The sequence below is a fragment of the Lissotriton helveticus genome, chromosome 10, assembly GCF_964261635.1.
Source record: "Lissotriton helveticus chromosome 10, aLisHel1.1, whole genome shotgun sequence".
Classification (NCBI taxonomy): Eukaryota; Metazoa; Chordata; class Amphibia; order Caudata; family Salamandridae; genus Lissotriton; species Lissotriton helveticus.
The window spans coordinates 50,277,373-50,289,124 of NC_136071.1; the positions used below are offsets into that span (position 1 = coordinate 50,277,373).

Sequence of the window (11,752 nt, forward strand, 5' to 3'; positions counted from 1 at the left end):
TTTCCAGAGGGGAGTTATTACCACTACAGATTCTTTGTTCCTCCGTATCTGAACGAGGAGGCGTGGAAGCATTGCAAAAGGAGGGAATGCATATGGTTTCAGACCAAGCCAGTTCTGAAAAAATGCGTCTATTTCCAGGGCCAGTGGGTCCGGTCTCCAGCTGAAAAACTTGGGAAGTTAAGAATTGAGGCGATCCGCAAAAAGGTCTATTCCGAAAGGACCCCAACGAGATTGAATCGCAAGGAAAACTTTCCTGTCTAGTCTCCAGTTGCTTGAATCTACAAAGTTCCTGGAGAACCAGTCTGCTACTCCATTGTTCAGTCCCGGGATATGTTCGGCAAGGACCGAGATGCCCTTGTTGAGGCAGTAGGTCCAAAAACTCTTGGCTAAGTCCGAGAGGCCTTTCGAATGAGGGCCGCCCATTTTGTTCACGGACCTCACAGCAGATACGTTGTCCATGCGAAGCATGACTGAACATTTCATGACGTCTTTGGTGAAGCTCTGGACAGCAAAGGACCCCGCGAGAAGTTCCAGGCAATTGATGTGCAGGTTCTTCTCCTGTGAGGTCCAAAGACCCCCTGTTGAGGAATCGCCGCAGGTGGCGCCCCAACCCTCTAGGCTCGCGTCCGAGTGGATAATCAGATCCGGTTCCTCTCCAAAGATTGCTCTGCCGTTCCAGGCTTCTGCATTCTTCAACCACCAAATTATCTCTTTCCTGGAATCCGCGTCCAGGCAAACCATTTGGGAGTAGGATGAATTTGCACTGAGGGCTCTGGCCTTGAGTCTCTGTAGTGCCCGATAGTGCAGGGGACCCGGATAAATCGCTTGGATGGTTGAGGACAGAAGGCCCAGAATTCTTGCCAAAGTCTTTAGAGGAAAGGTGCACATTTTTAGTGCTTTCCTTAGTTCTTTTATGAGTTTTCTGAGTTTGTCTCCGGGTAGTTTCAACTCCGCTTGGAGAGTATCCACTGAGAAGCCCAAGAACTGGGTAACCTGGGTTGGGGACATAGAGGACTTCTTTGTGTTTATCACAAAGCCCAGGTGCTCCAGAAGATTTATCACGAGGGTAGTGTGTTGCGAAGCAACTTCCCTGGATTCGGCCATTATTAGAATGTCGTCCAGGTAAAGGATTAGTCTTACTCCTTTGTTCCTTAGCCATCCCGCTATTGGGCGGAGTACCTTGGTGAAACACCAAGGGGCCGATGAGAGACCGAAAGGGAGGCTGCAAAACTGCCAAAGTTTGCCCTCCCAGAAGAACTGGAGGAATTTCTGGTGAGGGGGCCAGATCGGGATTGTCAGATAGGCGTCCTTGAGGTCCAGGCGAGTAAGCCAGTCGCCCTTTCTCAATACGTCTCTGAGAAGATGAATTCCTTCCATTTTGAAATGGCGGTAAATCACCCATTGGTTTAGTTCTTTGAGATTTATGACTGGTCTCATTTTTTTGTCTTTCTTTTCTACTAGAAAGACGTTGCTGACAAAGCCAATCTCTTCTCCCTCCCGAATTGCACCCTTTAAGAAAAGGTCCTTGACCTCCTGGGATACTAGAGCAGAGTCTTTCTGTGAGAAACGTATTTCTTGTGGGGGAGTTATTTGGAAGGGATAGTCGATAAACTCTATTTTGTATCCCCTCACGGTGTCTAGTACCCAAGGGTCCTGACTCACCATGGTCCAGTTCCCAGAGAAAAGGGCTAGTCTCCCGCCCACCTTTATAGGGGTATCTGAAAGGTCTTTGGAGGTTCTTACCGGTAGAGAAGCTTCTTCCTCTTCTTTTGCCTCTGAAGCCTCTTCCTCTGAGTCTTTGTCTCTGGGGGAAGAAGGACGACTGGTACCCATATCCTGACTGAAAGGATCTTCCACCACGTCCTCCAAAGGGTCTGGATGAAGAATTTCCACGGCCGGGGAACCGACCCCGCATCCTCCCGGCCCGTGAAAAAACTCTATTGTTAAAGACTCTCTTGATATCTTTTTGGGACTTTTGGATGGAATTAAAGGCTCCCACATACTTCGCCATCTCCTTAATAAAGTCATCTCCGAAGAGAAGGCCCTGAGATGATGCGCCTCCTTCGTTTGTGGCAAGCTCAACCAATTTCGGGTCAATCTTTAAAAGTATGCTCTTGCGTCTTTCATTAGAAAGTGCGGTATTGGCGTTGCCTAGGAGGCAAATTGCTCTCTGTGCCCATTGGCGTAGTTCTTTTGGGTCAATGGGATTATCAGATACATACGCCCCTTCCGCCAGTTCGAACATTTTTGTGAGTGGACCAGTGATGTCTAGGAGTCTGTCTTGACAGGATTTTAGGCCCTTATCGAGTCCCCTTCTGGGGTCCTTGCCAGTCTTGGCAATGAAAGCGACCACCTTGTTATCTAGGTCAGGTGTGAAAGCGATTTTGTCGGGGAGGGAGGGTCGTGGGCATTCGGATCTCAGGCGGGCCCTGACTTCTTTTGGCATCTCTTTGCGAAGCCAAAAGGAAAGGTATTCCCCGATATGTTGTGAGGGGGTCCATTCTGGCGAGAGGGGGTGTTTAATGAGCAGAGGGTCGAACATGTGTTCCCCAAAGGGGTCGAGAATTCCCATTTTGGACCCAGAGGCCTCAGACGCCTCACCCAAGCCCTCTCTGATTTCGCCTTCCTCTCCGTCTGAATTAAAGTCTGAGGAACAAGAGAGGTTAATGTCGTCTTGTGATCCGTCGTCACTATCAATGGGGATAGGGACATTTGGGCCTTTAGACTGCCCATCTTGTGTGCCCGAGGCACCAATATTGTCACCGCCAGAGGGTGAGTCCTGTAAATTAGAGGTAGAGCTCTTATACCTTTTTGCGCCCTCAGGGGGATTATTGTAAATTTGCCTCTTCCTTTGGCTAGAAGTAGTATTTGAAGAGTCCCCTTGAGCTCTTTTCTGTTGCCAGTCTGGTTTTGTAAGAAATTCTAATTTTTTGTTTATGGTCTCATCCAGAGACCCCATCACTTTGTCCAGGGCTTTGTTAATAAGTCCCTCTTATTTGTCTTCCATAGCGGAAGTTGAAGGATCTGAGGCCATAGTGAAGGGTAGATGTGATAGCTGTGGTTGGCAAAGGCTAACTGTCAAAGCCAAGAATGTTAGTGACAAAATGGAGGTAAGTAGCCATGGAAACGAAGTCGGGTGCCAAGGGGTTTTCCTTTAATGTAAGGTAGTCCTTACTCTGTTTCTTGGGTTGTTAGTTAGGTTCCTAGTCATTTACAATGTACTTTCCTCTAAAGTAAGGGAAGTCCTATTTCTATTTCCTTGTATTGTGACTGTGATCTTGAAACGATCGTCTCGCCCCTTTTTTTTTTTTATTGATGGAAGCAGGACGAGCGTAATGGTGGGGTTACCGAGGACTAGAGGCGAGGAAGAACGTGAGCGGTAAGCGAGTGGTTCTTCCCGCTAGTCTCTGTGCGTGTAGCGGTGATGCCGGTAAACTTTTCTATGGGTCGCGTCTCCATGGGAACCCAGCGCGGCCCTGTTACGCAGAAGGAGGGCCGCGCAGCCATGGAGACGCGTGCGTAGGCATGGGAGGAATGCGGCCGGCGGCGCTTTGAAAGACGCCGGTCTCGCAGTACGGGGCCGGCGTTCAAATGACGCCGGTCCCGAATGGTGTGCTCCTATGGCCTGAAGCGGCCGAGGGAGTGGAGACTCTATAAAATTAGGGAGCGGGGCTCAGAGGCAGAAGTGCTTCCGCCGGTCGCTCGAAGTACGGGGCCGGCGTTCAGATGACGCCGATCCCGATTTTTTTGCCCCAATGGCCTGAAGCGGCCAAGGGAGCGCAAGTAGGATAAGTAGTCGAGTGCAGCATATAGGAAGAGAAGGGTCACGCGCGAGAGAGAGGCAGAGAGGGTAGAGACAGGGGGGCACCAAGAGGGACCCTAAAGAAAGCGACAGAGTAGGTAACCATCAGGCAATCATAAAAGAGCATTTTCGGAAGTATATGGGGTTGCTGAAGGGTTAGGGGGGGGGAAGGGGATCCACAAAACCTCCCACAACAGCTCACAAAATATATCACAAACAACAGTCAAACAGTCAAGAGCATAGAGCAAAGAATGTTACTTATCTTGTGAGCAGCAGCAACAAAGAAGGAAGACCACTATGTGCACATGGACTATATACCTACCTGGAATGTTTGTTAGAAGTTTTAGAACCCTTCATTGTTGCAATAAAGGAGATTGCATAATATTGGCCTCCGTGTCATGCCATACAATCTGGTTATCTTAAAGGCAGAAAGGCAATGCTCAACTCTTTTTAAATATCTTGAGTAAGGCCTCTACATTAAACCATAATATTGCTGCTATTGAATTAGATGAGGAAAAAGCTATCAATAGGATTGGGTGGCATTTTATGTTTCAAGTGCTAACATTTATTGGGTTTCCTCCTAAATTGATTGCTCTAATTTATTTGCTATGCAAAAAAACTAAAGTGGCAATTTTTGTTAGTGGTTGTCTATTCAAGTATGTCCCTTACACATGATGCACTCTATCGCCTCTCCTGTTTATTCTAATAAACAAACTAAATAATATTATAATCCCAACAGACAAAAACGATTGTAAAATGTTATTATATGATTCCATCCTTATCTGAAGGGGAATATTTGTACTTGGACGCAGTAAGGATCCTACAGCATAGATTTATCCTTCTAAGGTTTCTTGCCAATTTAATTCCTCTGATGCTGGGGTCCCAGGCGAAAAAGTTCTCCTTTAGTGATTTGACAAAAATGTTCATGCAATAATGCATCCATGCAATGTGACCTTCACCTTTTTTTCTTTAGTCACTTCTATAAGGAACAGAGAGCCAAATATATTTTACCTCTTTTAAGGCGGCACAACTTTGATCAACGTTGTAATGTATGTCTCTTTTGAAGAAGCTCCATGATCCCTAAGTATGTTTCTGTGTAGCATCATTCCTTTGAGCATGTAATCGAAGGAGACACTTCCTACATTAAGAAGTCTATGTTTAACCCTAAGTTCCATCCCTACTTTAGAACCTAAAAAATATGATGTAAATCACATGAACTAGGCCTTACACGATTTATGATTTATATAATATATGTAAAATCTTTTTTAATGTTTCTCTAAGATTCCCAGGAGCGTTTCCTTGCACTGTTTAAATCCGTTAACGTAATATCCTTACTGTGTAGGGGCTGTATTATGTATCACCAATGTTTTTTATCGATAACCTTTTATATGTTTTTTAGTGTATTAAGGAAGATGATGCCATCCTAATATGTATGCCTTTCTCATCTTTTTTTATATTAGATCGAATAAAGTTTGTTGAGTGAATGAATGACTAATATATCAAGTCTCCTGTAGATGCTTATTGAGACTTGGAAGGGGATTGATGCTTGCAGATTGTTTTCCAAATGTTTAATTGAATCAGGGTGACTACCAACCAAAATGATCCAGTATCTATACTGTTAGAGGTTAGGGAAATTGGGGACCTCATGTACTTTTTCTATCCATACTGTCATTAAGGATGTTCAGATTTGAATGCCTTCTTCCCTGTTTAAAGCACAAATGATACACCGTACAACTGGCTACTTTGTCAGGTCATTGAAGTGCTCCTTGTTTTTATTTGGCCTTTTCATTTTATCCCACTGGCAGATAGGTGATTTGTACATGTGCCCTTTTCTGTACAGTATATCTTAATAAATATCAATCCTGATGGTACATTCCAATTACCCAACCAGTACTTTTGATGCTTGGCTGCTGTTGGATCACCGTAGCTTCTCCTGCAGATCCTGTTTTAGCTGAAAGACCAGGACTGCATGAAACATGAATGAAGTAGGTGCTCCGGATGTATGACATTAAAATGCATGTTTTTACATCGCATGCCTTTACAACGCGGTTTTTACAACGCATGCCTTTACAACGCATAGTGCTATTGGGCGCTGGATAGTGAATTGTTTAATTTACTATTCCAACTCCAGTCCCCGTGGATAGTAGGGAAGGTGCTAAATAGTACATTAAACCTATTCCCTATCCTAGAGCGCCCCCCAGCGCAATGCGTTGTAATGGTTTGCGTTGTAAATGTTGCGTCGTAAAGGCACTGCGTGGTAAAAGTTGCGTTGTAAAGGTTGTTCACCAGGTGCTCCAATTCCTTGCTTCAACTCACCAATCCCATGAGAATAGTATTTTCCAGAGCTACTTTTGCCCACAGTTCAAGATTGAGAGGTCTAAGAGTGCCTACAGTTCTACTCATGTACTGTGTTCCTTTTATCTCTGGCAGTCAGTGTGGAACAGGGTGAGGGAAAAATCAGGTGCGTTATCAGCAGAGATGGATTCCATTAGTTAGATTCTCCATGAAGTCATTACTTCTTAGCAACCAAGTCGTCTAGCTCTCTGGACACCTATAGCAAAGTAACAGATCAAACTGATCTACCTTTACATGAAGTACATCTGAATTCATGTCATATTTCCAAATTTATAAGATATAAAGGGATTATTGAATCCTGTTGGAGTTGTCAGTCTTGTAATCTTCCTACTTGCCTTGCCTCTTTTATGCAAGGGCTTTCCTGCTAATTAGTTTTCTGACAGCTCCTTTGACATCATTGTTTCTCAAGCTGTAGATGAACGGGTTCAACATGGGTGTTAGAATAGTGTACACCACAGTCACTACCCGCTCCTGGTCCAGAGTGTTGACTGAGAAGGGGCGAAAGTAGTTGAAGAAAATAGTTCCAAAAAATAAGGTCACTACAGTCAGGTGGGAGGAGCAGGTTGAGAAAGCTCGAAGCCTTCCCTTGGCTGAGTTAATCTTCAGTATTCTGGAGATAATGTAGACATAAGAGATAACAGTAAACACAAAAGGGCTCATTGTGACTAGGGAGCCCTCAGTGAAGACCAGCCATTCATATGCAGCAGTGTCAGAGCAGGCTAGCTTCAAGAGTGGAGGGAGGTCACAGAAAAAGTTCCGTACGAGATTAGAGGCACAGAACCTAATGCTTGACACCATTCCAATGTGCAGCACAGAATGCATGGAGGTGAAGAGCCAGGATCCAGTCACCAAGGCTATGCAAAGACCATTACTCATTATGGAAGTGTAACGGAGTGGGTTACATATGGCCACATAGCGATCAAAACCCATAACAGCAAGGAGAAAGCACTCCATGCTAGCTGTACAGAACAAGAAAAAAAGCTGGGCCATACATCCAGGGAAGGAGATGGTCCTATCATTTGAGAGCATGTTCTGCAGCATCTTTGGGACAGTGACCGAGGTGAAGCAGATATCCACAAAAGACAGGTTACTGATGAAGAAGTACATAGGGTTGTGAAGATGGTGGTCGATGATGATAATAGTTACAATCAGAGTATTCCCCATCAGGGCGGTCAGGTACATGGCCAGGAACAATACAAATAGGCCAGATTGCTGATGCAGGCTGTCCGACAATCCTAGAAGGATGAAGCTTGTGAATGATGTCCAATTTCTGCCTTCCATTGGTTTCATATCCAGTACTCTCATCTTATTATTCCATCCTTTGAAAAGAATATACAGTGTTAAAAACTTCAGATGAGCTAATGCAACAGAGTAATGAAATACAAATGTGCACAATGTCTCAATCATTGAATCACAGATCCACTGTGATGCTCCTTGCCTGAAGACATATATATACCCTTGATCAAGGCCGTGGGCGGCCGAAACTCGTTATGGCAGACATCCATAAATAAACACTTTTAGACTTTTAGCACGAAGTACATTGGTCCGTGTCCATTCTATCCTATCTAAGGATTCCTTGTAAGTGGATTGTTCAATATATATATATATATATATATATATATATATATATATATATATATATATATATATATATATATATGCGGTACGTAGCGCCAGCAGCCGACTCTTGACAAAGACGAGACGAGACCCAATTTGTAGTGTTTCTAAAGATTTATTATGCCCAACACCAGTATGCCACGACGCGTTTCGGCTCTCGCAGAGCCTTGATCACATATATATATCCACAAACAGAACCAGCGCGCCACCTCCTCGCCCCAGAAAACGACACCGCAATCCAAGGTATAATTATTTAATGTATTGTAAACTTCGGGCTATGACGCGTTTCGGCAGGGTCCCCTGCCTTGATCACATATATATGTACATGCATAGCGAGTTTGTTTTCAAGACTTCAAAAGCCGTTCACAACCTCGATATCCCTCGGCTTCCACTCGGCTCCAAGAAACAGAACATTGCACGTCCAACCTGGTATCCAAAGCTGGTTTATTTTCAATTCATTACCCCATGTGCATCCTAGTAACAAGAAGTGGTCTACGCATTTCGGTCGTAGCCTTCCATAGCCTTGCATACATATATATGTCTCTTTATTTCTTTCATAAAGGTCATCAATCTCCAGAAAAAAATCTATGGAATGTTACCATCACATCACTGTATTTTATATAAATGTTATAGTTCATCCTGTACCAAACAACCAACACATGTTTTGCGACTCAATCACTTCTTTAGGACCAAAATTCTTATTCGTAGTGCATGTTTGGCCTTTACTGACTGCCTCCCAATCTGTTAGCAATGTATCACTTCTGTTGAAGTACCGCCAATCAACTTCCCAACTTCAAATCTGTGGGTGTTAAGTTCAGATTTGTATGCATTCTGACTCCAGGATAAGGGAGTTGGGTTAATACGTTGAATAACAAAAAGGTACCGATCACACCCCGTTGGATGGGGACCTGTACTGCGGATCCAGCAGATCAATAGATAAGATCTAATTAGCTGCAATCACATAAACAAAGATATTTGGCAACTATTTTAGGACTCAGAGACTCAGACCTCATGTACTGAAAAAAGGAAAAGAAACATAGGGGAGCAGGGTAGGGATACCCTGACTCCATAGACCTGGTGGAGAGGTCCTGGCGGGTCCAGCCCTGGGGCACCAAATATGGATTTATTTCAAATGGTACTGTGATATCACAGTGTTACTGTGGATCTGCGATACAGTTAAAAAATGGACTTCATTTTGAAGAAAAAGCCCCCTAGAGTGGGCGGGAACCCTGAGGGCTCTCTGCTTGTTTTCTTTTTAAATATCTAGGGAGGAAGGCATGCTTTTAGCCCTCTCTCCCTGAGCTGGTACGGGCCCTGTTAACCCCATAGCCTGGGGGCCAAGAAACATTTTATTTTTGTGGGTAGCGGGCTATGTGTGGCACACGTTAATAAGTCATTTATTGGCCCTAAGGACCCCAGCCCCCAGGACCTGAGTAAGTATGGATCCCGCCTTGGGTGGGAGCAAACATTTACTCTCCTTCCCTGCTCACAAGTACCTAATTTTCTTCAAAATGTCTGGTTTGTTCTGGGGAAATATGAAAGTTGCTGACGTATTCTGGGGTTTGGCCCTCATAGGCCAATCTTGCCTCCCCCAGGGGGAATATAAATTAAACACTTAGGGCCCCATTAGGATGTCGGGCGGATTGCCTCCGCCAGGGTGGCGGTGGCCACCGCCACCCTGGCGGAAGCAATCCGCCCGACATCCTTCCCTGCATTCCCCCCGCCATATTACGATGGCGGAGGGGACCGCAGCGGTGGGAAACACCGCCCGCCTGTTTTCCGCCCCGGTCGCCTGGCGGCTGGGGCGGATAAGTGATAACATGGTGGCGGTGTCTATCAGACACCGCCAGCCATATTAGAATAGGCATCTGACAATGCCTTTCCGTGGCGGCAATGCCGCCATGGAAAGGCAGGCGGACTTTACTCTGGGGGCCCCCTGCGGGCCCCCAGAGTGAAGCACAGTAGGGGGGTGCACACAGGGGGGTACCTATGGTACCCCCCTGCATTTGCATAATGAAACCGGCAGGCACCGCGCGGTGCCTGCCGCTTTCGTCATGCAAATGCTGCAAAGCATTTTCAGCATTGTGGCGGGCGGTGCAGAGTGCACCGCCCGCCACAATGAGGGGAATACAGGATGCGCCCGCCACTGTGGCGGGCGCATCCTAATGCTGCCAACGGGACCCCCGCCCTCATGGCGGCCGGTCCCTAGTACCATGAGGATGGCGGGCGGGCAAAGTCCGCCCGCCATCCTAATGGGGCCCAATGTGTTTTCCTCTGGGGGGTGCACCACCAAGGAGAGAAAACAAAACAGCATTCATGCATTCTGGGGTGGTGGGTCTGCCCTCGTCTGATTTTAAAATGTTTCCTTGTAAAATAAGCTGGTGATAACCATGCAAGTCATGCCACCTTGGTCTCTTCAGCTGGCTAGCTTTTAGAAAATTGCAGGTTTGGTACATTTCCCTAGGTGCCCACAGCTAACCAAATAGCAAGCATAATGTTGTTTTTTGAGTGAAAAACATTGGCTGTCCATATTGCATTTTGGGCCATTTCCTGTTGTGTGTGTTGGGCCCACCAAACAAGTGAGGTATCATTTTTATTGGTAGATGTGTGGGGAATGCTGGGTGACAGAACATTAGTGGCTCCCCTTAGGTTTCAGAACTTTCAGTGACACAAATGTGAGGAAAATGTGTGTTCATAGCCAACGTTTCAGGTTGCAAGGGATTCTTGGCAAAGTAGTCTGGTGAGACTCACTCAATTTCAATTTCAATTCTGTCTTTATTCGTCCTTCCAAACACAGGACATAAAAGATACACATAGATATAAACATAATAAAAATCAATCACAGCAAACACAAACTCATTTTCCATTTAAAAAGAATACAACAGCTCACAAATACAGTACTTTTTCTTAAAACTAAAGTGGCAGTGCAAAACGCTTGGGTTCGTAAATAGCAGCAAATATTATCTAATAGTGCAACAAAGAGAAACAACTGCAGCCATCAATATCTGCAAGTATTATCACAAAGAGTAATACAATAGGGCCTAAAAACAAGTCAGTCAATCAGGTAAACATTTTAGCAGCAATACCAATGCATTCCATGCAGAAGATGATAAAATACATTAAAATTAAAACAGTATAGTCATTCGCTTTTGCTAACATGCACTTCAAAAAGCTGCCCAGAGCAAAACCAATCAATCAATCAGAGTACTTGTAAAGCGCGCTACTTACCTGTGAGGGTATCAAGGCGATGAGGGGACAGGGTGCCGCTACTGCTTGAAGAGCCAAGTCTTGAGGAGTCTTCTGAAGGTGAGTAGGTCTTGGGTCAGTCTGCCATAGGTGTGTAGGGAGGGTGTTCCAGGTCTTGGTAGCGAGGTAAGAGAAGGATCTGCCACTGGAGGTTGTTCATTGGATGCGAGGGACAGCGGCGAGAACGAGGCTGGCGGAGCGGAGCTGGCGGGTGGCGGTGTGGAAGCTGAGTCTGCTGTTCAGGTAGGCTGGTCCGGCGTTGTGGAGTGCTTTGTGTGTGTGGGTGAGGAGCTTGAAGGTGATCCTCTTGTCGACAGGGAGCCAGTGTAAGACTCTCAGGTACGGGGTGATGTGGCTGTGGCAGGGGACATTGACGATCAGTCGGGCGGAGGTGTTTTGGATGCGTTGTAGTGGACGTAGGTGTCTGGCTGGGATTCCTGCGTAGAGTGTCACCGTTCTTCTTGTTTCAGTCGGGATCCACTTGTAGATCTTACGGAGCATGCGGATGGTGTTGTAGCAGGAGGAGGGACATTTTAGTAAACATGGTTGTTGATGCAGGCTTGGTTTCCTTTCTGAGACTCCTCCATCACGATCTCTCTGCCTCAGTGAGGTATGGTAATGCTAGTGAATGCGCGTATCAAGAGAGAGAGAGAGGACTAGAAAGCTAGTCCGAGTCCCCGTGGTTTATATGTGTTATCAAAAGAGACTAGCTTAAATATGACCAATATTGTT

The 11,752-nt window shown here is 45.6% G+C and overlaps 1 protein-coding gene across 1 annotated transcript; it reads right to left on the reverse strand.

The window, feature by feature from the left end:
* Window positions 1-6,502: 6,502 nt before the first annotated feature.
* On the reverse strand, window positions 6,503-7,438 carry LOC144785028 (olfactory receptor 1E5-like). The gene has a single exon (XM_078664151.1). It carries the CDS (start codon window positions 7,436-7,438, stop codon window positions 6,503-6,505), a length of 936 nt encoding a protein of 311 aa, XP_078520277.1.
* Between the last annotated feature and the right edge of the window lie 4,314 nt (window positions 7,439-11,752).